The sequence below is a fragment of the Daphnia pulicaria genome, chromosome 7 (assembly GCF_021234035.1).
Source record: "Daphnia pulicaria isolate SC F1-1A chromosome 7, SC_F0-13Bv2, whole genome shotgun sequence".
In the NCBI taxonomy this organism is placed as follows: Eukaryota; Metazoa; Arthropoda; class Branchiopoda; order Diplostraca; family Daphniidae; genus Daphnia; species Daphnia pulicaria.
This window is the reverse complement of record NC_060919.1, coordinates 17,182,023-17,208,903: the sequence shown is the minus strand read 5'-3', so window position 1 is coordinate 17,208,903 and position 26,881 is coordinate 17,182,023. Positions and strand designations below refer to the sequence as shown.

The following is a 26,881-nucleotide window of genomic DNA, read 5'->3' as shown; positions in this document are numbered from 1 at the left end:
ATTTTTTTCATTTCTCTACTTCTGTAATTTGGGAAGCAAATTTTTTTACTGTATATAGGTAAAGCTAGTCGGGCAACCAAAAGATTTGCTGAAACCACATTGCCAACGGCTACTATACTTGTCAGTCAAGCACCGCACATTCGGCAATCGGTCAGCTTTTTTGCGGCTGCGCACTCCAACGCTTCCCGAACAAACTAGGGCGGTTATTTCGAACATACAACATTACTACGATGAAAATCGACATCCACACTCATATTTTGCCGAAGACATGGCCCAACTTAGCTGAGGTATGAAACCATACATGAAAACTTTTTAACTATGCTATGCTTATACTATTGCTATATATATTATATATCTATATTGAATTTGTAGCGCTATGGCTACGGAGGATTTGTACAACTGGAACACGATGCTGATAATGGAGAAACTGCTAGAATGATGAAAGATGGAAAGCTTTTCAGAGTTGTTGAGAAAAACTGCTGGGACATTGAATCTCGAATTGCTGACATGGAAAAATTCAAGGTTTCTGTCCAGGTGTTATCTACTGTACCTGTTATGTTCAGCTACTGGGCCAAGGCTGCAGATGCATTGGATTTATCAAGAATTTTGAATGATGACCTGGCTGGAATGGTCAATAAGTATCCTTCAAAGTTTGTTGCCCTTGGAACTGTCCCAATGCAAGATCCTCTTCTAGCAGCAGAGGAGATCAAGAGATGTGTAGTCGACCTTGGAATGTCTGGGATTCAGATTGGCTCACATATTAACAATTGGAATTTGGATGCTCCAGAATTAATTCCTGTTTGGAAAGTGAGTTGCTTCTCAGTTACAAACCTACCATTGTTCAACTCAAATTTTTTCTTTTTCAGACCTGTGAGGATTTAAAATGTTCTGTATTTGTACATCCTTGGGATATGCCTAGTCTGGATGGAAGGCATAGCAAATATTGGATGCCTTGGTAACCTAATTTTTGTAGGCAAAGAAGGATGTGTTAATCAATCGAACAATTATTAGGCTCGTCGGAATGCCAATGGAGACTACTACGGCAATCTGTAGTATGGTCATGGGAGGAGTTCTGCATAATTTCCCTGGTCTTAAAGTTTGTTTTGCTCATGGAGGCGGATCCTACCCTTTCACAATTGGAAGAATTGAACACGGTAGTTACAACCATCACAAGTTGTTTGCATTTCTACGTCACTTATTGTTGTAAAAGGCTACAAGGTAAGGCCAGATTTGTGCGCCACAAACTGTTCACGCAGTCCCCGTGAATTTTGTGGAAAATTTTACACAGATTCTCTTGTTCACGATTCATCCTCATTGCGTATGCTACTTGACGTGATTGGAAAGGTATAAAATATCTCGATATGTCTTCACTTTTAAAAGTAAGAATTGTTTGATTTAGGACCGTGTCATGCTTGGAACCGATTATCCGTTTCCGTTGGGAGAGTTGGAGCCTGGTTCACTTATTGAATCCATGGACGATTTGGGATATTTGAAGGTAGTCAGAAGTTAAACAAATGTTTAGTTGACTTGAAAGTAGAAATTCAAGTTTTATCGTCTTTAGGAAAAGTTACTTTATGAAAACGCCATGGAATTTCTTAATGTCGATCGTTCGAGATTTGAAAACTAAAATTGAACAGAGAAACGGTTAAAAAATATGGTGATGGTTCACTTCAAAAGAAAGATATCTAATCTGCGATATTATGATGATCAAAATTACCTGTTGGTCAAAGCTAACTTTTGTGGGATTATCCCGTTACCTTTACCTTAACATTGAAGAAACAAAAAATTTAGTTATTTTTAAAAGATCTAATCAGAAGTAATACACATCATATTAAACTCGATGAACTATGTTCAGTTAACGCATTTTGCAGTTTTTTCCTTTGTTTCGCGACTTGGATATCATCTTCAAGCTGCTGGACTGGTAACTGGCTTATTTCATAATCTGCATTGACATCTAAATGGTGCCGAAGTTTAAGAGCAAGTTGTTGAACAGATATGGGATCTTCCTGAACCGACATATTCAAGATTTCATCAAATGCAATCGGTTGTTCAGGTTGCATTACTTTCGGTAGTAAATGAAGATTTTCTGCATTTAAAAACATGGTCAATTGCAGAGAATATTACAAGAAAAAACAAATTTAACTACCTTTGTAGTTGGACAGTAGATCTTTTAATTTTTCCCACTTTTTTTGCGCTCCTTCAGTATCCATTTTGTTGATGATGAGTAATGTAGGTTTTGAAAGAATATCTTTACCGTACAGTTCTAGTTCTCTGTTGAGAAGAGCAATAGTTTCAAAAGGTTTTCGGTGTGGATATTCATGGCTTAGTTGGAAACCATTGATATCTATCATAAAGACTAAAAGTTTCGTTCGCTCGATGTGTTTGAGGAATCGATGACCCAGCCCACGATTCAGATGAGCTCCTTCGATGAGCCCAGGTAAGTCAGCCATTGTTATTTGTCTGAGATCATCATACATAATAACACCCAATTGAGGTCTCAAAGTGGTAACTTAAAAATAAAAAAGAAAGCCATGGATAATTTCTGTATAATAATTATGAAATAATGGACTTAACCTACAAGGATAGGCTGCCACTCGAGGATTGGCTTTGGATATGGCTTTTAATAAAGATGATTTCCCAGCATTTGGAAAACCTACAAGACCAATATCAGCTATCAACTTTAAGTCAAGGGTAATTTTAAGGTCGTCTCCCTTAAGGCCATTGAACTGAGTAGCTGGTTGTCCTCCAATTCCTCCTTTAGCAACCACAACTTGCTCATCTGTTTTGTTTAGTTCACCTAACAATAATATGATTTAGAATTTTCCAAAACACAAATGATTACAAGTTTAATACCAACCTAATTTAACTCCAGTTTGGGAAATCACTGTTACACCAGTAGGAACTGGTAATATGAAATCAGCTCCGTTTACACCACACAATCTGTGTGCATGACTGTTTTCTCCTTCAGCTGCCTTAATTAATCTTGTAGGAACTTTATGAAGGACTTTTTTAAGTGTCATTTCTACAAAGAGATGATAAAGCTGTAGCCTACTTGTGTTTTGCCATTAACTGTTTTATAAAATAACTGATACCTTCATCAGCAACAAAAATTACATTCCCTCCTTTTCCACCAATACCACCTTCATAAAATTCTAACTGTTAACATTCATACTGACTTCGGATATTTTTTAACACTTACCATATTTTGGATGGCCATTACCACCGGGACCACCACGTATAGTCAGTTTTAAAGAGTCAATAAATTTCCCGGTACTCTTTCCCCTTACCTTTAGTAAATTTTAATGAAAAAGATACTACATGATATTTAAGTTAACACAATATTCTTTACCTACTTTACAGAATCGTAAGACTGTGCAAAACACCATGACGATTTATTATTTCCCACCACCGAATATTGACTTTTTGTTATTCCACGTTCTAGCAGACAAACTATACTACTATAGGGTCATGCTAAACAGTTGGTTTCAAAGAAGGGGCGATTTTTCCTATAAAACTAATTTAAAAGTAAAGTTATGATCATTTTATCATAGAATCCTAAACGCCGTTATTATTATATTAATTTTTGAATTCGAAAGACCCACAGACGTATCGTATCAAAAATGTTTTTGAAATTTGTTCTAGAGAAGCTGTTTAGCTAAAAGTATCCGCCTCCAATCAGATGTTAGTTAACTGATAATAGTAAAGTCTGCTCTTTCTTTTAGCTGTCAGTTTTCTTTCATGAAGTTTTTCTTTTGCAGCTGAAATTAGGTTGCTGACGATCAGACTAGATCTATAATCACTTTAGATTGGTAGTCTGTTTGCTGTGTACTGAATTTGCCCAGTTGAAGCGCTATGGAAGACTACGAAGCAATTTTACTAGTTAAGCAGGAAGTTTTTGTTTTTAAAATACCTCCACGTACTTCCAATCGAGGATACAGGTAATTTTTCAAGATTTTCCCGTAATAGTTTGCTTTTATATTTATTGACATTTTCTTCTAAATTTCTTTAGCAAAATATTTTAAATATTTCTTGAAAATGATTTTACTTTGACACTACATGAGCTATTTTGCCAAGACAAAGATCATTAAAAAAAAAATTTCCTATAAACATAATACATTTCAAGCCTATTTCCAATCATCTGTTTTCTTTTTAGTAGCATTGTTGAAATACTAAGAAGAGAAGCCTGCAAAGATTAGCTTACAAAGTTTAGACAAGATGAGCTTGAGTACAATGTTCCAATAAGATAATAAACACATTCCTTTGAGCTGAAAAAAACCAACAAAACAAAATTTTTATCATTTTAAAACATGCTTCATCTACCTAAATTTCAATTTTGTTTATGTTCAATGCAGAGCTGCAGATTGGAATTTATCTGCCCCCGACTGGACAGGTCGAATGCGTCTGTTAGCTAAAGGTACCGAATGCATCCTCAAGTTAGAGGATAAAGTTAGCGGAGAACTGTTCGCAAAGTGTCCCGTTGATACGTATCCTGGAATTGCTATTGAAGCAGTGAGCGACTCCTCAAGATATTTTGTAGTCCGCATTCAAGATGATTCAGGACGGGCTGCTTTCATTGGTGTGGGCTTTGCTGACCGTTCAGACAGTTTCGATTTAAACGTTGCACTTCAAGATCACTTCAAGTGGGTCAAACAAAGCCAAGAGATTGAAAAGGAAGGTACAACAGAAGAGGCTGCTAAACCCCGATTAGATCTCAGTTTCAAGGCCGGAGAGACGATCAAAATCAACATGAAAATTGGGGTATTATATGCGATTAAAGTGTCAACAGGAAACCTCTCTGAAAGCAATTTTTTTCTAACCCGATTAATTTCTAGAAAAAAGACGGGGACAGTGTTACCAAGCCAAAAGCCAAAACCTTAGGAGGACTGCCTCCTCCTCCGGGTGGTATGCGCTTAGCCCCACCTGGAGCCAAGTTAACTGATGGTCTTTAAACACCTAAACATTTTCTCGATTTACCCAGACCAAATAATAACAAACATTTTATGTTTAGGTGCTGACGGTGGCTTTAAACAACAATCAGAACCGCAACAACAAGAATGGGGCGATTTCACGAGTGCTGGACCTAGCCCCAACGCAGCAGCTTCTCCAAAGTAATTTTCTCTGCGATAAAGTTAACGAATTTGAGGTTAACAATTCTTGTTTGTTTACAGAGCACCAGTGAGTTCCAATTGGGTTCAATTTTGAATCGAGTCAGAACATTTACAAAATTTGATCTTGGTCTTCTTAATACGAATCTGGCATAAAAGAACGGCGACTGATTGGCTGTAAACGAGTAAAGTCTTTCTGTTCTCTCACATTCCTCCCTATTGTTGAGTTAAACCGAATCTGAATGTTAATTCAATTTATTATCAATCACTTACCCCATAACTCCTCTATATGAATAGGTTCAGTGTTGTTGTATTATTGATTGGGTATTATCGTAGTGCATGTTTGTGTTGCTACAGCCAGTCTTCTCATACAACGGTTACTTAAAAACTTTAATAATATTTTCCTATTCGTTGATTTTTTGTGTGTGTGATATCGAATGGTGCAAAATTTTATTCCACTTAAAACATTTTGGTTTACTTGAGAAAAAAAAAAGAAACAAGAGGGAGAGTTCAAATTGATTAAGAAGAGCGGGCAGGTTATAAACAGGTAAGAACTTGACGAATTAACCAACGAAAATTTTCGATACTTCGGAACGCAAAAAGTGATACATGATTTCAGTTCATCATGTTAGGAGATGAGAAGAAAGTAGGGCCCCGTTTCACATTTCTAAGAGTTAATAAAAAACGACATTTAGATCTACAAGAAATACTATCATTAAAGATGTTTCGAAACTTACTTAGCGATTGTAGCAACTCCTGGGTGACGATGTGAACTCACTGGAGTAGATGTGAAAGTTTCGGTCTCCACGTCCACGTAGCGAGCCCAATAATCACTCGGGATGAGCAAGAGCCTCTCCATGGTCTGTAATTGCATAACGACACAAGTATTAGCCCTGCAAATCTGAGATAGGGAAAGGAAAAACTTTTTACCAAGTGCTGTTTCTTAAGCTGCTTGAGCGCCATTTCTGGAAGCGGATCTGGACACGAGTAACCAATTATAGTTGGGCCAAAGATCCTTGCCAAATTGGTAATTGGCATCTTGCATACCTCAGCTTCTGCGACGCTGTTCACATAAAATCACAACAATTAAGTTGATGCCAACAGAACTTTCAATCCCGCACAAGTCTTACCGTTGAAGGTGAAGAATGACGTATGCTAGAGTGTCTCGATTGGGTTGCGGAAGATCGGGAACGAGCGAGTACACAGTGGTCTGAATATCCATTTCATCGGCAAGTTCGGCGATCCGAACGAAACTGTCCCACAGCGTGTAGGTAATGAGTGGCTCTTTCAGCGAGCGGAAAAACAGCTTCAACGTGCCAGTGACAACGTGAATATCAATTTGAGACAAAGTCGGCTGGCCTTTGCCACGCAAGAGGCGCTCCTGAAATCGAATAAATCAAAGGGCTGTCACTTGGGACTGATCAAATTTGGGGTTCAATTCCTAGTGATGAAATTACCTTCATGTCTTTAATTTCCTTTTCGGAACCGTTGACACGATAGATGCCAACCTCTGTCAATCCGCGGCGCTCAATTTCGTTGACGCAGTGAATGACAATGCCGGGGATCATAGGAGAGATGTTGGGAGCGTAATCAGCAACGGTTCCGACGAATCCTTTATTAGAGGGTGTTTGAACAGTCGGGACGCAAGGCATGGGCATGCGGGACTTGCAATCAACGTGACAAGTTCCTCTACATTCGACACACTTCAAGGCGGGCTTGCCAAATTTAATCCTGCGCAATAAGAGGTTTCACTAATTAAATTAAAGCCCAGCACGTTTCCCAACGAAAAGAAAAGACAACACAACTCACCTGTTGCCACAAGGGAGGCAGTTCTCTGGTTTGATGATGGTTTTCTGGCTGAAGGTGTGCTGGCGCTGATTGATTCGCCCACCAGAAGCCATAGTGCGCAAGTACGCAGTTCCGCCAAGCGTGTGGGTCGAGTGCGCTGAAGCCGACGGATTAGCACTCGGACGGCGGATGGCCACGGGAGTCTTGCCATCTGGAAGTTCCCAAGATGATTCGATCAAATCTAGGTGGTCAACAAACAATTAATTAGCTGCTGTTCCCATTGTTGTGGCCAGGCAATCAAGACAATTATATCTTACACTGCGGAGGTGCATTCGGTATGATTCCCGGTTCGCTAGAACTGCGCTTTCTTTGGTTTTTAGGTGTTGCATTGCTGATATCGTTTTCCCTGCCCATGTCGGGATGGTTTTCAATAGTAGATGTGGCTGTGATTGGACCTCCCTTGGATACAGTCACTGTCGTTGTGGCGACCACGCGTTCGTGACCGGACACTTCCATGATATTCTTTAAATGCAAACAAAAGAAAAGAGAGTTGGTAACAATGTCACAGAAACGAAGGAAACTTTGAACTGTACCTCGCGATTAGACGACGCCTTGTATCGTTTCGAGTTGTCGAGATTGTACATTCCTTCTGATGTCCTTTTACCTCGAGGTGCCCGACTGGAACGCATCACCGAGAGCTCGAGTTCTTCCTCTGTGCGTTCAGTGGTCAGGTCAAATGACGCCAAGAGCGAGCCGGTGCTGTTGAGCTCGTTGATTGTGTTTAATCGGTCACCAGGCGAATCGAAATTGCCACGCGAGTAGCGTCCTGTGTTGCTCAGCATCGCCAGCTTTTCACGTGTCTCATCTCGAATATCTTTTTCAGCTGACACGATTTCACGTACGATGTACAATTGCTTTTCCTGTGTTTACAAGAGCAGACGAGACATTGATGATAAACATTAATTAATGATAAGAATGTTGCAGACAACATACCAAAGACTTTTTCTCGTCAGACACTTGCTTTCTGACTTTGATCTCATTTTTCAGCAAAACAGTAGCATGGTGGTATTGTAGCTCTAGTTTGCCATTCATTTTGTTGACTTCATTCAACTGATTGTGCAGACGTTTGAGCTCTGCTTCAGCCTCGAGCCATTTCTGGCGGCAAGCTTCCTGATTAACAGCAAACTTGAGGAATTCTAAAAAGAAGGAAAATGTCAAATGCAATGATTGCCACACATTGTCTTGAGAAATACCTTTTTCAGAACTGTTGACAAAGTAATTGAAGCCTCTGCACAGGTCATCATACTGAGCCAACACAGATACCTGCTTGGCAGACATGGCTAGGGGAAAACCTAAATAAGAATCCATTAATATCAATGCCACAACGGGGGACCAGTTTGAAGTTTGGCGAAACCAAACACATCAACAAATCTTCAATAATAAAATTTTCAATAATCAATACTAAAATGTTTAAATATCTCAATGGGTTCAATCAAATTCTTAATTGAAATGTTAACGACTCTTTCTAACTGTTGACAACCAGAAAATCAGACAGTTGGGACACCACTACGATTGACACTTGTTTGGGTGTGATTTGGAAACCAAAGAAAAGTGACACACAAAATGCTTTGGAAAAAATTTTTGACAACACAAAAAGTAAAAACGTTCACATACCAAAAATAAAACACTCTTAATGATGGAAGACAACAGAAATCCCTGTTGGAATTTGAATCTTTCTTGTAAAACGGTTCACTTGTGGCTTACAGTTGGCATCCCGACGACGAGTATCGAGTGAAAACGCTTGGATTTTTGAAAATGTTCCGTTGAGGAAGGGTGCGGCGTTGCCGATTTTCCGTATACATGCTCGCCCCGCCCTTAAAATTCCCCAGCCACCCCTCCCCCCCCCCCCTAGTCCACCTGACAACTAGAGAGTAATGGAGCTTACAGCTTAAAGACGTTGGAAAAAGAGGGCGAAGATTTACGACAACAAAATATATTGGATCGATATGTATAGCGATGGCTCCATATTTATTTTCAATTATTCATAAGAAATATTATTCTCCATGAATAACGATCATGAGTAAACATGACGTTTGCTGCCGCCGGGCATGGATGCGCGCGGACATGCTCCCGTCTTTAAAAAAAAAGAAAAATCCCAAAATGTTGAATATGGAAATGTAAGCAATAAAAGTCAATCGCATTATGGAAATGGGGGATTTGGCAGATATTCCTTCATCCACCACGAGCGTTTTCCATCGTCCAATGAGCCATTAATCGCATTAAATCTACTTTTTCTCCCGTTTATGTCCACCATATTTCTTGACATTCTCGGAATTTCTTTTTTTTTCCCCCAAGAAGATATTAGAGACTGCTCATCTGCGAAGCAAAAAAAAATATATACATAAAATAAACCCAGCAGAGAAACGGTTCTATATGCATGAAAGCGATAATGTAGTACTAGTACAGTAGGAGTCGAGCGAAAGTTTTGCGCGAGCTATATATAGCCTCATCCATAACTCGAGTAATCCATCATCCACGACCATAGACACATATACTTTCTCTCTTTCTTTCTCCATTTCGTCGTCTTATATTCCATCCAGGGCTTTTTTCTCGTTTGAAGTTGGACCAAGCAACTCTACACTATATACTATATATCTCTGACACAGACTCGCCCGGGAGAGTTGGGTTTGGTTGCTGCTGCACACAGCAGTAGTAGTAGTAGTACTATATACGGCATCAACTCTGAAAGGCGACAGATATTGCTGCCGTGCTGCATGCTTGATGTTGGATTTACACTGTCTACCCTAGACATCTACATTCAAAAGAGCGCATTCGCCTATATGCTGCTATAGCTGGTTCAATATTTATTCTAAAGCTTTCAGTCTCTCTCGTTTTTTATTTCGACTGACTTGATGGAAGTCGCGCACAGCATCGCACGACTCTTTTTCTTTTTCTTTTCGTGTTGAACAAAAGTCATTCAAGAAAAGAATTGCTGCGAACCGCACTCGAAAGAGATCAACACCGCGACGACGGGTTTGAAATATTCAAAAATGATTTTTTGGAAGGAGACTCTCATTTCTCGGCGGGATATCGTGTCACTGTGTATACACAGCGCGACTATAACGCCAAAGAGATACACAGGCGAGAGGGTTTTTCAATATATGACATCCGAGTATCTGGAAAAAAGGAAGGAAAAGACACGTTGCATTGATGGGGTCACGATCGTCTACAAACCAAAGACGATCCGCATTGTTCTCAAATTGAAAAAGAACGATGGAAACATCATCGCCTGAGATTCTCCCATCCGATTGACGACGGCAACGACCCTCCCAACCCAAAAAAGGAGAGAAAAATCAGGAAGTAGAGACAGCACATCCGCGTTTGTGTAGATCGATGTCGAGTTTTTGCGTGTCGGATCTGGCAGCAACTCTTCCTGATTCCTCACACATCTCTCTCTGCATTATTTGTGCATAGCAAAAAAATCGGCTGTTTTACTTTTTTTTTCTATAGGGTCAGCCAGAGTACAAATCTGAGCCTCTCTTCATATCGTCAAAATGAAAGGCCTACAAAATAAAAGCTCAGTCAACATGTACAAATACATGGGCTATTCACATGGCGCCAATTTCAAATGCCCATCGAGAATTAAAAAATTGAATTGAGATAAAATGACGGCGAGTAGAACTAGGTACTAAATCAATTAGAGCAAAACATTCGGATGAAAAAGATGCCAGTGCGTCAACAAAATACACTCTGATGATATAATGTGTGCTCTCCATTTTATATACCTCTCCTTTTCATCGGAGATGTTATACAAGATCTCCATGAATATGCAGAGCCCCCGAAAAAAATTGTGATACACGCATCTAAACATGTGCGTGTGAATGCCGCCGCCGCCTCTTTTTTTTACGACTAATGGAAATAGTTCCCCCCGCCCGAATGCTGTTGACATTTACTCCGCCGTGATGACATTTTAATCCGCACCGAGAAAAAATGGCGCACTCTACCCTGAGAACCCTATCACAATATCACATAGATGTCAGGGGAGAAGAAGAAGAAAGCTCATTTATTTGCACGACGCCAAAGCAAAAGCAGCAACCAATCGATATGTGTATATATGCTGGATGAAAAGACTAGGCAACGCTGTTGGGCTCCAGCTGCGCTCCGCTCTCTCTTGAGAACCAACCACCAAAATGAGAAAATAAGCGGAGCTGCACAGGAGCTGCTGCTGCTGCTCCACATGAATTGAACAACAAACTCTCTCTCTTTCTCTGTGTGTGCCGAGTTGATGATGACGTTGCCCCTATTGTTGTATTCAGGGGGCTTCCAAGTCAGCAAAGTGAAGTGCTGTGTACACACACACATAGACACACAACAATAATATAGATATATCTTTACTTGGCCGAGGGGGGAAGAAAAAACTTGAAGGAAATAACTTTCATAGTTTTCTTTTTTTTTTTTCTATTACCAAATCAAATTCAATTGGGAAAAATGATGAAAATAATCGAAACATTTTTTTTTTCTGGTGGTAGAACCGGAAGTGGAGCGGGAGAAAAAGAAGAAGAAAAAAATGGTGCACCGAACGATATTGGAACTGTCGTCGACAACTATTTCTTCGATTCTTCCGGAAGAGTGGACAGGAATTGCTGGCTCGACGGTCGGTGTTAGACCCCCAGCAACAGCACACACGATGGCAGCTTTGCGCTGCCGTCCCATCCAATGGGAATTTCTATATAAAGCCGTTTCCCGCAAAGTCTATCGAATCATTGCTGCTGCTGGCGGGCGCATCACCCAAATGTCGTCCTATTTTATAATAGCCGAAATCCCTTTTTATTAAGTTCAGAAACTTGCGGTGTACATTTTTCAAGGAATCGACAACCAAAGATCTTTTTCCCATTCGATCTAAATATTTGCGTCATCCCTAGAGACGGACGAATGGCATACATAGAGAGAGAAAGAATATACGTATGAAACCGGACCCTGAAATATTATTATAAATCTAAAGAAAAGAGAAATAAAAAAATAAAAAAGAGAGAGAGATGTGATCCGGTTAACCAAACATCCGGGACAATAAAGATGACGCCCAAAGCACGACAAAAAAGAAGAGGGAGAAAATTGTGCAGCCACTATAAATAAAGACGAGGGTCTTCTCTCTCTCTAGTATAGTAGTCGAGACGGAGATTTGATTGTTCATCACATTTTATACAAGACCAGCAGCAGCAGCTATAGCGTCCAAGTGGTAGCATCATTCAAGAGTGATGGGTCATCCTTCTGCTGTCACACTTAGATCAGATTTCTCCTTTGTTGATTGCCTCTCCCCCCGGGGCAGACAAACAAAAACAAGACGCGCCAAATACGAAAACCGTAAAAAAATGTTGGCCATTAGACCGGCGCCCTAAATGATCACGTCATCTTAAATAAGGCGGTAATTACAAACCTAACCTATTCCATACTATATATAGCTGGCCAATGTGCAATTCAATTATTTCATTGGCGTTTGAAGTATGGAGTTAGCGCATTGACTTTTGTCCAGATCAAACACATCAAACAAACAGACGAATCAAAATAGCTGGTTGAGATGAACGTAATTGTCGTTGCGGTTTAAACATCAATCGTATACGTACCGCCCCGTCATCACTACTACGGAATCCAAACCCTACGGACAGACTCCTGCGCAACTTTTTCTTTTATTCCGTTTGAAGTTATATGGTCAAGTCCGGTACATACGTCCCGACAATACTTTTTCAAGACAGCGATGCCCGAGCGTCAGCATTGTATAAATAATAGTTCCTCCACATGTGTGTGTATGCGGGAGGAGAGTATAAAGATGGGACTTTTTTCTTATGTCGCGATCAAAGCGTCTAGACGTGTTCGGGTTAACTTTTGAAATGACCAGTCAATTCTTAGAGACTTCCATTTCTCGTGGCTATGATTTCATTCAAACGATTCCGCCCTCCCACACACTCCAACCCACTTTCATTTCCCTTTGTCCACCGCACCCGCAATTCGATGCGGTTGCCATTAACTACAAGAGCAGATCGTCGTCCTCCTATACAACAAGCGTAGGAGTCTATATAATGTTGTCCGGGAAACGTGAAAACACGGGGAAAGTTGACGTTTTTCTCAGGTGTATAGGCCGATCTTGGCAACTCAGCCGACGGAAATGATTGGCCCAGCACCTTACATATAGACCTCAGACTCCACCTTTTACATAGGCGATTGATTCTCAAACCGCAAGTGAGAGACTGTCCCGAATTGAAAAATGAATCTGTCGGGTTTCAGACGAATGGAATCTTGAAAGATTGGGAGAAGGGCTTTCTAATACAAAGTTGGACGACTCTATGCATATATGAGAAGAGGCAGCAGCATCAAGAGATGGAATCATATAGACGGGATGCTGATGCATTATTTCTTCCGACAAAGTAGGAAAAGGGGCAGATGTTTGAGATGGTGGGGGTGTGTGTGTGCTGTGCCAGTTGCAGGACGGCCAAAGTTATTCGGCGAGAGATTGGAGCGAGCCGACACATCCGAGTCGAAACTGCAGAAGAAGAAGAAGCAATTCTCATTAGGACGCCAAAGGGAGATCAAGAGCAAAATATGTACAAGAAGGAAACAGCAACAGCATATGGTTTGCTGGGCCAACTTCAATAAGACATCAGACATCAGAGAGCAGAGAGAGTATAAAAGACGCACACGTCTTTTATATGCATAGAGAGGTGCTGGCTGGCTGGCTTGGCGCTTGGCTGCACTTTCAATTACATTCAAAAAGCCCGCGCTCTGGCAACCGTTTAAAATAGAAAATATACACACACACCCGGAGCTAAGACAAGAGAGAGAGTGTTGTGTCAAGCAGCTGTTCAATGTCTCTCTAGCTCCTTTTTGTATTTTACTTCCCCAGCACCCGACAGTCTAAATAATAATATGAGTCGTGGACCATTGATTTCAATTACATCTCGCATCACTGTGCTGGGTGGGTGGGTGTGTGTGTGTTGATGACTTGATGGTGGCGTTAAATGATCTTCTTTTTTGTGATATGCCAATCAAATTTGTTTGGACCGAAATAGATCCTAGAACAATAAATAGGCGAGAGAGATTCATTCCGTCAGCTTAAGAGCTCCCGCGCTCCTTGGCTCCTATTTCTTGGCTCGATGTGTACATCCCCTTTTGATTTGAAGATTCGTTCAGAAGAAAAAACCGACGGTGTTGGTTGCCGGAAGGAAGGAAAAATAAAAAAGAGGAAAAATAAAATTGGCAACTAAACAAAATGCTGAGGGAGGAAACTGGAAATCGTAAGAAATGGTTAGGATCTATCAAATAATGGGTCCAAGGGATATCACACACAGTCCCCATCCTATTCGGTTTTTCTAAACACGAAAAAGCAACACGGAAAGAAGAAATTTACTTTTCTCGACGGTTTGGCAACGGTCGTGAACCGATAAACCTCTTATATACACGGTGTTGGGGGTTGAGGAGTGAAAAGAAAAGTGAAAACAAAAAACGAAACGAAATGTCGCTGTCTAAATCGCTAGAAAATGAGATTCCACACCGGAGGGGGGGGGGGGGGTTTATATGTACAGCCATTTGACTGATGAGAATTCATCTCGGGAGAGATTTTATTTTGGGAGTTAAGGGGGTGTGTTTGGGTTAGGTTTTTCTTTTGTCGCCAGATACGTATAATAAATACGGCGACAAAATAACAGACGGTGATTGGATTCACGCGGGAGGATCACCGGGAAAAAAGTAAATGGGGATAATGTTGGGTGTAAAAAATAGAATTGAAAAAAAAAGGGCGTTCACACGATATGAGTGGCAAGCAGAGCGTCGGCGTCGCGGCGGTGGGGGCCAGCCAGCACACAGCGCGCACACACACAACACAGCACAGCACAGAGTGCGTGGTGTGGCCGGCAGCACAAAAGCCAGCGGGAAGATACGCTCCGATCACCAGTTGGTCGGCGGATGGCGAGACGGTCGCAACTTAAAATTTTTCTCCGCCGTTCGAATAATCAAAAAAATCCGCCAGCACTTTTCTCATTTCTGTTTGTGTTGACTCTGACTGGACTGGCCTGTTTCCCCTCAAATATCCGCTCTGACATTTCGGGCCCATTTATATTGTGCAGCGTGTCATGTGATGGATACATAGCGCGTGTGAACTGAACCCACCCGTCGATGATGGATTGACAAAATCATCTCGCAATTTCTTCTTCTTCTTCCGAGAAGGCGAAACGAAATATAAACTGCTGCTGCTGCTGTGGAAAGTGGTTTTTCCCGAGCGATATCTTTTCTGATTCATCTCCTTCTTTTGACTCTTTCCGATTTGCGGGATCGACTACGAGGAAATCTTATCGCTCCCCCAGGAAGGGGAAACGAGCCACCGGCCACAGGCATCATGGATCATTGGGCAATATCTCTGATGCTGCTGCTGCTGGCCGTCGTTGCATTTACCGCAATGTCGGCATCGGAGCTCATGTCGATGGAAGACGATAATGTCGGACATCTTTTCGACCTCGATGCCCATTCAGACGGTGAGTAGTAGTGATGCGCCTGCCGTTTTTCTTTGAATTTCGTTTGACTATTCTCCAAATTTAAACGTCATCAATCCATTTTGATCCCGGCGAGAATTCACGTTGTCTGACGGATCGTTAGAAAAAGGTAAACCAAAAAAAGGGATTTTCGAATCTGGCGCCAAATGACACTTGCCTGCAAAATATAGATCTTGGCGCGGAAATGGACAAAGTGCCGTTATTGTGAGAGAGTTCAAAACATCCACATGGGGCGCGATAAATAATGTACAACAACGGCACAATGTTCCTATACTCCGTTGCACGATATACTATAGCTTCGTCTGTCACGTCAAAGAGCTTTTAGACGTGATTTGAACGTGTCTCCGGGACTATATATACTTCTTAACGCCACACACATCATTGATAGGAAAAAGAAGACACGGAGGATCCTCTTATTTCTTATTTTCTTATATTTTTTCTTTGTTTCTTTTTATTCTATCCCCCCCCCCCCACCCCTGGAGCAAAAGAGCAACATGGCTATAAATATTTCTCTATTTGTATTTCAAATCGCTTGGCCTACGCACATCATTCCGGATAGGACCGAAAGGGAGGGTGGAATCGAAAATGGATGGGACGGGACACGGAAAAGAAAAAGATGGAGAGAGAGTGTGCCCGAGATATTATTCGAAACAAAACACAAACAGGGAGCGCTTCTTCACGCAGAGAGAGAGAGACAGAGTTCACTATCAAAAAAATATCCAACATATATACAGCCAGACAAATAATGCATAAAATACTCGTAGAGAGCACCACCATATCAAAGATGGAATAGAAAAGTAGAAATATCTCTCACGGCTCAGCGGAGCGCAAATTTTTTTTTCAAACGCGGAAAATATTACATTTCAGAATATAAGGCGAGGGCAGGGGAAAATGAGTTTCAGCTTTCAACAAAATATTATACTATGTAAACTCAATCACTTCTGAGCTATAGTTAGGAAATAAAACAAGGGGGGAGATCAATTTGGTTTCTCGGTTAAAAATTAATGAACGACCCGTGCGCGGTCTATTTGAAACCAAATTACCAAAAATGGGCGGGGCCATTCCCACCCGGTCGATAAGGACACACACAAAAAAAAGGGAAGGGGGAGGGATGTTACCATCTGGCAATTAACCGGTTAATCATGATTGATTCGTTTGACCTGATAGCAATAAATACGGATGGCCCAGATCCATAAATACAATGTCATCTCTCTCTCTCTCTACAGTCTTACAATTCTATAGAAGCCAGTAGACGCGATGAAAACTCGTAGCTTAATCGGATGGAAAAAGAAAATGGCAACGACGCCAATCAGCGGCGCCCATTTAAAACAAAAAAGGGGCGAAAATCCTAGCTCCTTTCTCAGATTGATTTCCTTTTTGTCTTTGACTGGAAACAACAAAAAAAGACAATTACGTCACTACAAAAGAGTTGAAAGACAAGAGTCAAATAAGGACGAGGATGATGATCAAGAATTCCATCCCGCGCGCATTTTGCAAATGCATAGAAGGGACGATTTACATTTGAAAAGAAAGAAAAAAGGGGGCTTTTGGGAACAAGCGTGTTCATTAACAGTTGTAATATACCGGAGATATATCCCTACCAGCTCACAGTGTGCTCGCACACAATGTGATGACTCAAATATAATAAAAGGTAAGTTGACGTCATCTTTGTCATGATCGATTTCAAATGGCGTCTATACAGGAATAATAAAAAAAAAGTTGATTATGAAAGGGGGGGGGGGAAACGCGGGAAAAAAATTCAAAAAGATCGTTGGATGGGTGTGTCGGTTTTGGCCGTTCTCCCCCGATCACCCACCCACACAAGGACGTCATTAATCCGCCCCCCGTTTCAAATTTAATTTCCTTACGATTACACGATGCTGATGAAACGACATGGTTAAGACAGGAGCTCGGCAAATCCGTTTGAAAATGATTTAAGCAGTGCGCTGTACTACAAGCATCTATCGCTCATCGATTTTGTCGTCGTCGTCAAGAGTTCAAGACTTTAGTGTGTCCCTTTTATTTCCACACTTTGTCGAGTATAGACGAGAGAGGGTCGGGCTCAATGATTGCCTTCAAAGTTTCTCCCCGCTCACTTCCTCTCCTTATTCAACACACTACAGACTCCTCCTCCTCCTTTCACAAGGTTTTCCCTTTCGCTCTTATAGTCGCCTTTTTTTTGGAAGATTCCGTGTATAAAAGCCCAACAAGATGCGAAGAGAAATCTGTACATAGGCCTTCTCCCACTCTCTTATTTTTATTTTTTTTAAAACTTTTATTTTTTTTTGGCTGTGTGTACAGGAAAGAGTTTCGGTACACACAAGTCCCGTTGGGCCGTAATCCGGAAAAAAACTAAAGTGCTAGTGATGGCCCGTCTCCGACCAACACCCCTACCCCGAAAAAAAAAACTATACGGATGGTCTTGCGTGTGTGTATAGACTTGAGAGGCAAACACACACCTAACTGTTGTAGTATGTGTGCCAAGAGGAGAGACAGAGAGCTATTAGTAACTGTGTTTTGCCACACATTATTATCAAGACCTATAATAATGATAACCTCTTCCATCTTCTTGACGTCAATATCATTTCTCCCCACCACCGCCGCCCGTCTATTCTGCGCTCAACTCATCACCCACCCACCCACTTGCAGCACAAGACAATGGCCAACTGCAAGAGATGATGATGACAGTACGACATCTGATTGCTTTTTCCATCCCCCCTTTTTTTTTACTCTCCGTCGACCCCAAATGTTATATACATCTTGTAGGAATAGGATTATTACATCGACAGCACAAGTTGTTCAAATGTTTTCTACACACACAATTAGACTACTATAGACTATAGACTATAAAGTAACTTGAGAATAGTGTGCAGATTGCTCTCCGGAGCGAATCATTTTCATCAAGAATAAGGCACCAACGTTTTCTGTGTATAGTTTTCCTTTTTTAGTTTTTCTCCTTTTTAGTCGCCCCACACACACAGACAGTTTCATCATTTCCCTCAGCTCATCTTGGAGCTTGGCAGGATCGTTATATTCAGCGCAGACGAGTCTCTGAGACGGACGGACGGATGGATGGAAGGTTCTCGTGGGAGGGAGGATTGATGAACGAGTGAAAGTCAAGCTGGGCTCTACATATTATTATTATTATAGACGTTGGACTAGAACAGTAGAGCAGAGCAGAGCGGAGAGAGAATATGGTCGAATAGGTCCCGGGGATCTGTGTGTGCGGAGGGAGGAGAAAACCCATCATCATCACGACGTCTATATGTGCATAGTGTATCAAAAACCAGGAGCGAGAAGTCTTTTGTCTGAGACGCTGATGGATCCAGTCAAGAACATGGCAGCCAAAGCACAACACACACACATCGGCTAGATGGGCCAACATATGAATGTACACCAATTGTGTGTGTGTGTCCCGCTTCATTTTGACGTTGGGTTGGGGGGGTCTAGAGTGTGTGTGGAGCAGAGACTTTCTCTCCATTGGCAGCTGGACTGGCATGTGTGCTGGTCTACAGTTCGGTATATAATAATGGCCTGTGGTGTAGTAGTAGTATAGTATATCCTATAGCAGACGACGGCCCCACCCACCCATTGTATAGTGGTGGCTTTTCAATGGGTATCGTCAGAGCTTTATTGTTAATATCTAACTACAGGAATATTATATATGTGTATGCATATGTTTTGTGTGTGTGTGTGTGTGTAAGGAGATTCGGCGGAGGGTCGGAAAGCGGATGGACACGATCTTTTCCACACAGTTGCCACTAGGTCCCTCCCTTTTTTGGTAAGAGCAGACAGGGCCAGCAGCAGTAGCACAACGATCAATAAGATGTTCAATTCAACACTATTGACACACTGTACAGTTCTCCCGTCCCAAGAAAAATATGGACGGATGGGCTTATGGCTGCGCTGGACAGGCGTAACTGACCGGCTAATAGCTCTTGATTCGCTTCTAACGGAAGGAAGAAAAGGGGAGAGAAAATGTCGAGGGGAGCTGGCCATCATACGGCAGGCTAAACACGTAACCGCTGCTGATGCTCGGTCGTCCGTAGAAAATGTATTTCGGTGACGCAACTTTTTTTGATTCCCCACACACAAAAATTGGTTAGACTAACAAAGACAATTTCCCGGTCGCCCAACCATTTTCACCCGAATTTTCATTGGCTCCCCCAAAAGAATGTTTGACTTAAAGATTATAACTCTATAGGAATCCTTTCTGAAATTGTACAAGTTGAAAAACAAATATAATAACCGGACTATGTACGAATGCCAGGGTCTTTGTCTCTCGTCGAATAGCCACACGTTGGGAATCAAACTCGTAAAATTTTAAAGAAGATAAGAAAATAAGACTTGGACGAAAGAGGCCGTATAAAGTGTAAGAAGGGGCCCAGTATAAAGTGGATTGTAAACGGCCAAGGAGAAAGAAGAAGAATCCCCCAAGTTTATGGGGTAGCAGAGAGAGAGAGACCAAGAGAGATCAAACACACGAAATGGTGAAGAGGGTCCTGGACAGGATAAAAAAAAAAAGATCCGTCTGTGTGTGCGGACGGACGGGGTTGAAATAATCCGCTCTGGGATCACGACACAACGACAGCGGTGATCTTTTTCGATCGATCAATCGAACAAAAATGTTTTTAGATGTCGGTCCCTCCCTCCCTTCTTTTTTATTTTAGATTTTTCCTGGCGCTATTGAACGAATGGCCCAGGCTCCTATTTTTATTTACGAAATAAAACTCGAAAGGAAAAAACCTTATTTCACTATTTAATCTCGACCCTCTGAACTGCTAGAGTGGCCCTGGAGATTTCAAAAGTGGGAGTTGGCCAGTGCTGGGCAAACATCTCTGGACTGGGCCAAACTCGGCGGAAAGGGAGGTACGCGGACGAGCGACCGAAAGTGCAGAAGATGATGGAGTCACGCAGCTGGAGGGGAGAGAGAGAGACAAGTCAAGGACTTTTGACTGTCGACGCAACTGAAAGCTTCGCCAGGTCCAGGGAGCGGAGAGAGCTAGAAAGTGTTGTCAATTATCTCGGACTAGTACAGTCCAGTCACGGTTAACTGGGTTTCAAATCACGCGGACGGACATAGGGAACGGACGGGAGTATAGAGCATATTTACGGTGGCCGATGGGAGGTCGGCGGGGTCGTTGTGACGTTGATTATGAAAGAGACAATGATGGACGAGTCGACCGCAACATCGACCAATGGAAATGCTCGGTGCGTGATCAAATTGAATGGGAATAATGGAACACTATGGGAATCTAATTAACCGCGAAGCCAACTCCCCCCCCCCCCCATCCTTCGTAGTCCCGACATGATCCATTACAATTTGGGGCTTTTTGTATTTTATTCAACAGAGATGGCCTGCTACTATTGCATCAACGTGACTAGCAACGAAATTTGCAACCGCTACGCCATCGAACGGCCCTGCCCAACAGGTTAGTCTGAGCAAATCGAATCACAATTATGCAATTATACACGTTGACGGGAGGGAGAGGAGGAGCGAAAATAATGAGCGGGAGATTATTCCGACAGATTTGACCGTCTGCCACACACATCACGTGATGGACGACCGGGGCAAAACGCTGGCAGTCACCAAAACGTGCGCCACACCGCGGACATGTTTCTCGCAGGTCGGATGCCGTCGCGATAAGACAACCAATCAAACGGTAAGACTTTTGAAATCAAACAAAAAATAAAATTTCTTGTTTTGTTTTGAACTTTTTCATAAAACAACAAGATGGAGATTGCCTGTGTACACTGGCACTTCAAAAAAAAAAAAAATAAAGTTCCCGACCGTTTCTTCGTTTGTCTCTTTTTATTTCGTGGGAAACTGCCGCTCGATTTTTATTGATCCATCCCCACCCGTCCCTTTTTCTTTCACAAATATTTTAGTTACCAGATTTTTCCATCCCATCATTTCTCTGTGCCAAGCCATTCGTCTGGGACGTCACGCTAACAGTTGAATAATGAAATGAATCACGACTTACCGAAATTGATTCTTGGGAAATCTCGATGGGCACAAAAACAAAACAGACAAATTTCCGTGCACTTGACATCATCAAAAATTCACTTTGAAATTGTCATTTGAAAAACAACTAACCGAAAAGTAACGGGACGTAGAGAGAAAACGCACCTGTTCAGACTTGTTCCTGAGGTCGACTAACTGACATAATCGACTTTTTTCTAGTCAGGTAATAAAGAGGGGGAAGGGTCTAGAAAAAGTAAAACCCGACATCATTGTTAATTGATTTATCTTTAAGTAGTTAGAGACTGTAATATTAATAAATCCGCCCACTAGTATAGTGTGACGTCCGATACTGCTGCGGGCTCAATATCCATCAAACATTCCGGCGCATTCCAGCGCGAGCTCGTGTTTCGTGATTGTGAACGATGCTACTAATATAATCGGGAGCCTGGAAAGCAAATTGTCTACATACTTTGGCATGTGTCTGTCTCTCCTATTACTTTGCTCTTGTAGGTATGCGTGAATTGCTGCGATTTGAGCTACTGCAACGAAGAGGTGGCGTTCAACGTGAGCGCCGCCGTTTTCCATCGCTCAAACGACGACGGGACAGCGGCTTTTTCATCTGCCACTCACGGACTTATTGGATGCAACTGGACGACGACGGCCATCGTCATTCTCGGCTTACTCACCTTCCTGTCGGCTTCGACGACAATTTGAAAACAAGAAAAAGGATCGCCGATCGTGTTGCCAAATTTCCCGACAAGCCAAAATGCCATATCAGGACGTTTGAAAAATAATCTGAAAAAAAAAAACCAGCGGGAAATTTCAAATTTGTTTTTCCATTATTTTTGTTACATCGGGAGGGAAAATAATAAAATATTGAAGCTTTCACTGTCGGGCGGTTTATATCTTCCCTCAACTTTTGCAAGAGAAAAATAAAAACAAAAAAATAAAATAAAAAAGGGGAAAACTGTTGAAGGATCGTGGACCCCCTCCGCCGACACGATAAGACCCTAGCGGCACTCGTCGTGCCTTATCACCCGTCGTGCAGTTATAACACGGCAGACAAATGTCAAGAAAAATAAAAAAAATAAAACAGAAAATAGAAAAACAAAAAAGAAACAAAACGTCGAGCTACTGGGTACAAACCATATATTATACAAGTGTTTGATGAGGCGCGAGATTTGAACACGCTTCAAGACCCCACTCTTCCTCCTTCGTCTATATTCTCTCTACCCCCCTCCACCCCCTTTTATTTTCTCTCACTCTCACAAACAGTCACCTCACGCTTCAGCAGCCACTTGAGTTGATCTCAAGTTTTCTCGTACCCCCCACACAGCCGCCTGTCGTTGGCCACGCCCTTTGTATACTTTATTATATCGCTCCTTCATCATCCCGCCAATGTGACGCTATTCATTTTCACGCCTATAGCAGCTGCAAAAGTGCTCCTGACGACGGCACTCGCAATTGAATTCACTTCCACTCATGTAAATCTACAGGAGAAAGAGAAGAAAAAATGGGAAATTGTTCCGTCACTTACCTTTGATTACACATACACACACACACACACACATACCGTGAAAGAAGAATTGTTTGCCACTCCTGTTTCACTGATCTGGACATCGCAACACACTCAAAGGAACCGGAAAATGTCGGGAGAGAGAAATACAAAAAAGGCCGGGATCGATAAACTACACTTTGATTTCTTTTCAATTCAATTTTGGGAAAATCCCATCAGGAATGGAAAAGGAGGTCCCGGAGGACGGACGGTCAAATGTCAAACCAAATACTAAAAAAAAAGAAAGAAAAGGAACGAAATAAAAAACGATCGAATTTTCCCTCCCGAGCTCATGTCTGACACAAAACACACACAACTGTGGCGGCCCGGCAACCAATGAAACTCATCGTGATTGGTTTGTGTGTGTGTTCCTCCCTCGAGAGATTGTTTTTATTTCTCTTCCCCCCCCCCCCCCCCGACATTGAAAGTGAATTGCGCAAGCATCAAATATTTAACATTTGCCAATCGGGGAAGAGACATCCATTTTTGAAAAGGAAAAAAAAGTAGAACAAACACGACACGACAGTTAGACAAGACACGCAATCAAATATAGACGGAGAAAAATATACCCCCAATCCGGTGGCAATCCGGCGGCAGTTATGACGCAACTCAACCTTTTCTGGATTATGATTTAGTTGGCAGATTTCTATATAATATAATTATACCGTACTCATTTCCTCACTCCTTTTTTTTAAGCAAAAAAAAAAAAAAAAAAAACGAGGAAAATCGTGTTTGACGTGTCCGATGAATGTGATGCTGTAAATGCTCTCCCATCGCAGCGATGGTCCCCCCCCCAAAAAAGTGTGTTTTAAAAACTGACGATATAATTGTAATTCTATATGACCATGTTTGATTGAAATATGTGTGAATTTTCTTTTTCTTTTTTTGTATTTGAATACAAGAGGGAATAAAATTTTGCGAAAAAGAGAGACCTGTCCGAGTAGTGATATAATTTATGTATATGTATAATAATGATAATAATAATAATAATAATGTGGAGATATTATTATATAAAAAGGAGAGAAATCGTACAAGTAGAAGAAGATGAAAGGAAAGCCAAAATATGAAGAAGAAGAAGAAGAAAAGGAGAGAAGAAGAAGAAGAAGAAGAAGAAGAAGAAGAAAGACAACATGAAAGAGAGGGCGAGAAATTTTTTCAATTTTTAATTTTAGTTAGTAGTATAGTATAGTAGTAGTAGGATAGTGTCGTGGGACAGGAGTGTTTTCTGCGTGAGTGTGTGTGTGGGGAGGGGGGATGGAGGAGGAAGGAAGGAAATTGCCCGAGTCGTCAAATTAAACTCGTCCGCAGGATTTGAGGATCTCTCTCACGCGTGAATTATTGTTGACAGTCGGGAGACAAATGTTGACGATTTCACGACAGAGTAAAATTGGGTGGGTAAATATATTATGAGAGGACAATGTGTGTTGACGTGGCAGGGATTTTTTCGGAGCTGATTTGTTTGGTTTTCTTGGTTAGAAATGGAGGAAACAGACAGACAGAATCAATAGTAAAACTCGATCGAAATTACAGTATTATCTGGAGGGCAACAAGTATTGTCTTTTGTTATTGGTTACAAGTTGTTTTATGTTGTTGTTGTTTTTGGGGGGTTTTCAAATTTCGCCTAAAGAGAGAGAGAGAGAAAGAACCGCAGGCATACCCGATATTATTATTTTAATAAGAACTCTCACGACCGCAAAGAAGTTGGGTAAAAAGGGTGGTAGTTGGGGTTGGTGATGTCATTCATTCATTTTGTTATAGTTAGAAGGGGAGAAGAGGAAAATGTTATATCATCACAAATAACGACGACAATAATGAATATTACGATAGGATTGGAGCAATTTTGCTGAACAGTTTGAGTCGATACAAGTGTGAAAGAGTTTTCAATTCGAAATGGAAGCAGCAGAATTTAAACTAATGGAAACCGTAGATGAATAATAATAAAAGAAGAGCCCGAAATGAAAAAAATAAATAAAACTGAATAGAATTTCCCTTTTTCAATCGATGAGGTATAATAATAATTCATGAAAAGAATTAAAAAATTTGCTAGGAAATGTTTGGGAGGGGCTCTGTTATTTTTTTAGCAGCAATCGATATCTTATTATTATTATTTACTTTTAACTCTTTTTTAAAAAATAGAAAACAAATTTCTCCTCCCGTTTTTCCCATTCCTTCTTCTTCTTCTGCCTTCATTCAATAATATATATTTACACGTTTAGGCTGTTTGAAAGTACCGTCTCTCTTCTGGACAGCTGACGGATTTCGCAGCTATTTTTGTTTTCGTTTGTAATCGACGCAATCTGATGAAATCCGGAACTGGAAGGGAGACGAACAATCAATTTTCTTTGTGATTTGATTTTTTTTTTACAGAATGATGGAGAAAGAAAAACAAAACAAGCCACACCCTGTCAGAAGAGAACAAGAAGAACAAGACGAGAAAAAGGAGAGAGCATTTGGATCCCCCCCACAAACTGCGGAGAAATTGAATTTGAATGAGGTGTGTGTGTGACGCAGGAGAGATAAAACTTGGGGGGAAAAGTAGAGAAAGATAGAGAGAAAAAAATGACACTCACACAACCAACGTGAAATATTTTTTGGAGAAGAAAAACTCAAAAATTAAAAATTAATTTGAAAATGTTTCAGGCGCGCAAACACAAAAAAAAAAACATCACAGACTAGATGACATTTGAAAATAGGGACTCTCCCTCGACTATATAACTTTTCCTTCTCTCTCTCTCGTTTTTTCTTTTGACACTCAAAGACAGACATACATAAGTTTATATATATATGGTACTGATTTGATTGAAAAAAAAAACGCCGAGTAGTCACAGGGGATTTGAAACCGGGTTTGATATTTTTGTTGTAACTGGGAAAAGAAGAAAGAATTCGAAATTCCACTTGACTAAAAGAACTAGCGAAATGTAGTAGCACACGTGAAATTGAGTACCAACCGTCGTCCCGTATTTTTTTGTCTATATGTACAACAAATGCGTCCGAACCAATCACCGCCGTCGGCTCGATCCAACGAGCGACCGACAGCCAATTTTTTAAAATACGTTCACATCATTTTACACATCATTTAGGTTAGATACAACACGGGGTTGGGGTTTCTTTCTCTTTTTTTTTTTTAACTACCGTCAACGCTATACACACAAACCGTGTATAAGATTTGATCGAAGTTTGATTGATTCGCAAGATTTTTTTCTTTTCTTCGGAAAGAAAAATTGAAAACGGATAACAAAAGTCGGAAAAAAATTAATAGATCAGGGTAGGCCAAAATGAATTCCTTTTTTTGTTGTCGATGCTATTTGTTCTTGAAGGAATGTGACTGAATCCAGTTGGAGGGGGGAAAAAATAAATCGGTTGCACAAAAATGGGGGACAAAACAGAAGAATCCGAGTTTTTGTTTCCAGTGTTGGGTTGCACGGGGGTGTGCGGATGCGTGTGTGGGGGGAGAAAATCAATTGTAGTGTGTTATATCCCCCAGATGGAATAAGGTGGGCACCAGCATTATAAAAGGGAAGAAAGAATCAACTACGTAAAGAAAAGAAGAAGAAGAAGGAAATATCGATCGGCATATTCATTTGGGACACCGCCCCCGTGCAGCGCACACAATCCAATGAAATATGAACCGACGCTTTATTGTAGTTACTGGATAAGTTTAGCCAGTAGTGAGGGGGGGGGGGGGCAGTGTTGTAGTGGGGGAGGCGATCATGACCAGTTTCTCTGAAAGAGCTTGTGTGTGGTGTGGCTGATAATTGTTTTGGCGCTGATGTTATTCAATTGCTGATTCGCACGTCGTTCTGATGTTTTTCTGCATTTTACGTTCAGTTGATGACGCCGGAAGCGCTGTGTAGCCCACCGAATGTTTGTCGACACTTTGAGTAGCCCAAGAAAAACCAGAAAAATAAAAAATATCAAGAAGAAAAAAAAA

At 41.2% G+C, this 26,881-nt stretch overlaps 6 protein-coding genes across 11 annotated transcripts in view; 3 read left to right on the top strand and 3 right to left on the bottom strand.

Annotated features, from left to right (window-relative positions):
• The first annotated feature begins 20 nt into the window (after positions 1 to 20).
• LOC124349035 (2-amino-3-carboxymuconate-6-semialdehyde decarboxylase-like) lies at positions 21 to 1,841 on the top strand. The gene is made up of 7 exons (XM_046799527.1): positions 21 to 287; positions 373 to 807; positions 867 to 955; positions 1,012 to 1,154; positions 1,211 to 1,344; positions 1,400 to 1,495; positions 1,562 to 1,841. The coding sequence occupies exons 1-7, from the start codon at positions 231 to 233 to the stop codon at positions 1,625 to 1,627; spliced, it is 1,020 nt and encodes a 339-aa protein (XP_046655483.1). The 5' UTR covers positions 21 to 230; the 3' UTR covers positions 1,628 to 1,841.
• On the bottom strand, positions 1,792 to 3,464 carry LOC124349016 (GTP-binding protein 10-like). Of its 2 annotated transcripts, none has more exons than XM_046799493.1 (7): positions 3,354 to 3,464; positions 3,200 to 3,287; positions 3,093 to 3,140; positions 2,858 to 3,022; positions 2,579 to 2,797; positions 2,147 to 2,509; positions 1,792 to 2,086 (listed from the first exon to the last, which is right to left on the bottom strand). In XM_046799493.1, the coding sequence occupies exons 1-7, from the start codon at positions 3,384 to 3,386 to the stop codon at positions 1,827 to 1,829; spliced, it is 1,176 nt and encodes a 391-aa protein (XP_046655449.1). In that variant the 5' UTR covers positions 3,387 to 3,464; the 3' UTR covers positions 1,792 to 1,826. The 2 variants fall into 2 exon arrangements, with proteins under 2 accessions (XP_046655449.1, XP_046655450.1); XM_046799494.1 differs by having other exon boundaries at positions 3,350 to 3,430.
• Positions 3,465 to 3,683: 219 nt separating this feature from the next.
• Positions 3,684 to 5,499, top strand: LOC124349064 (NECAP-like protein CG9132). The gene is made up of 5 exons (XM_046799565.1): positions 3,684 to 3,938; positions 4,353 to 4,758; positions 4,833 to 4,941; positions 5,009 to 5,108; positions 5,169 to 5,499. The coding sequence occupies exons 1-5, from the start codon at positions 3,853 to 3,855 to the stop codon at positions 5,200 to 5,202; spliced, it is 735 nt and encodes a 244-aa protein (XP_046655521.1). The 5' UTR covers positions 3,684 to 3,852; the 3' UTR covers positions 5,203 to 5,499.
• Positions 5,500 to 5,538: 39 nt separating this feature from the next.
• LOC124348917 (rac GTPase-activating protein 1-like) lies at positions 5,539 to 8,724 on the bottom strand. Its single transcript, XM_046799315.1, has 11 exons — positions 8,568 to 8,724; positions 8,147 to 8,245; positions 7,887 to 8,089; positions 7,487 to 7,813; positions 7,211 to 7,415; positions 6,915 to 7,134; positions 6,563 to 6,836; positions 6,236 to 6,486; positions 6,036 to 6,168; positions 5,843 to 5,967; positions 5,539 to 5,772 (listed from the first exon to the last, which is right to left on the bottom strand). The coding sequence occupies exons 2-11, from the start codon at positions 8,229 to 8,231 to the stop codon at positions 5,721 to 5,723; spliced, it is 1,875 nt and encodes a 624-aa protein (XP_046655271.1). The 5' UTR covers positions 8,232 to 8,245; positions 8,568 to 8,724; the 3' UTR covers positions 5,539 to 5,720.
• A 5,631-nt stretch (positions 8,725 to 14,355) lies between these two features.
• LOC124349095 (ly6/PLAUR domain-containing protein 6B-like) lies at positions 14,356 to 23,437 on the top strand. Its single transcript, XM_046799603.1, has 4 exons — positions 14,356 to 15,412; positions 20,782 to 20,862; positions 20,960 to 21,093; positions 21,906 to 23,437. Exons 1-4 carry the CDS (start codon positions 15,277 to 15,279, stop codon positions 22,107 to 22,109), a joined length of 555 nt encoding a protein of 184 aa, XP_046655559.1. The 5' UTR covers positions 14,356 to 15,276; the 3' UTR covers positions 22,110 to 23,437.
• Positions 23,438 to 24,555: 1,118 nt separating this feature from the next.
• Positions 24,556 to 26,881, bottom strand: part of LOC124348833 (calmodulin-binding transcription activator 2-like) — a 29,624-nt gene continuing 27,298 nt past the window's right edge. For all 5 annotated transcript variants that reach the window (XM_046799146.1, XM_046799142.1, XM_046799143.1 and 2 more), the window contains one exon: positions 24,556 to 26,825. The gene's annotated coding sequence lies outside the window, so the exon portion shown is untranslated. The remainder of the gene's footprint in view (positions 26,826 to 26,881) is intronic.

What these genes read in the sequence shown, in the direction of transcription:
- LOC124349035 (XM_046799527.1), top strand. Translation starts at nt 231, where the DNA reads ATGAAAATCGACATCCACACTCATATTTTGCCGAAGACATGGCCCAAC. An exon ending in AGCAAATATTGGATGCCTTG is followed by an intron (nt 956 to 1,011) that starts GTAACCTAATTT and finishes AACAATTATTAG; the next exon opens with GCTCGTCGGAATGCCAATGG. An exon ending in ACGATTTGGGATATTTGAAG is followed by an intron (nt 1,496 to 1,561) that starts GTAGTCAGAAGT and finishes TATCGTCTTTAG; the next exon opens with GAAAAGTTACTTTATGAAAA.
- LOC124349016 (XM_046799493.1), bottom strand. Translation starts at nt 3,386, where the DNA reads ATGGTGTTTTGCACAGTCTTACGATTCTGTAAA. An exon ending in AATTTTTGTTGCTGATGAAG is followed by an intron (nt 3,023 to 3,092) that starts GTATCAGTTATT and finishes ATCTCTTTGTAG; the next exon opens with AAATGACACTTAAAAAAGTC. An exon ending in TCTACTGTCCAACTACAAAG is followed by an intron (nt 2,087 to 2,146) that starts GTAGTTAAATTT and finishes TTTTAAATGCAG; the next exon opens with AAAATCTTCATTTACTACCG.
- LOC124349064 (XM_046799565.1), top strand. Translation starts at nt 3,853, where the DNA reads ATGGAAGACTACGAAGCAATTTTACTAGTTAAGCAGGAAGTTTTTGTT. An exon ending in AAATCAACATGAAAATTGGG is followed by an intron (nt 4,759 to 4,832) that starts GTATTATATGCG and finishes ATTAATTTCTAG; the next exon opens with AAAAAAGACGGGGACAGTGT. An exon ending in AACGCAGCAGCTTCTCCAAA is followed by an intron (nt 5,109 to 5,168) that starts GTAATTTTCTCT and finishes GTTTGTTTACAG; the next exon opens with AGCACCAGTGAGTTCCAATT.
- LOC124348917 (XM_046799315.1), bottom strand. Translation starts at nt 8,231, where the DNA reads ATGTCTGCCAAGCAGGTATCTGTGTTGGCTCAGTATGATGACCTGTGC. An exon ending in TGCCTCCCTTGTGGCAACAG is followed by an intron (nt 6,837 to 6,914) that starts GTGAGTTGTGTT and finishes CTTATTGCGCAG; the next exon opens with GATTAAATTTGGCAAGCCCG. An exon ending in AGGAAATTAAAGACATGAAG is followed by an intron (nt 6,487 to 6,562) that starts GTAATTTCATCA and finishes ATTCGATTTCAG; the next exon opens with GAGCGCCTCTTGCGTGGCAA.
- LOC124349095 (XM_046799603.1), top strand. Translation starts at nt 15,277, where the DNA reads ATGGATCATTGGGCAATATCTCTGATGCTGCTGCTGCTGGCCGTCGTT. An exon ending in CCTCGATGCCCATTCAGACG is followed by an intron (nt 15,413 to 20,781) that starts GTGAGTAGTAGT and finishes TTTATTCAACAG; the next exon opens with AGATGGCCTGCTACTATTGC. An exon ending in CGAACGGCCCTGCCCAACAG is followed by an intron (nt 20,863 to 20,959) that starts GTTAGTCTGAGC and finishes TTATTCCGACAG; the next exon opens with ATTTGACCGTCTGCCACACA.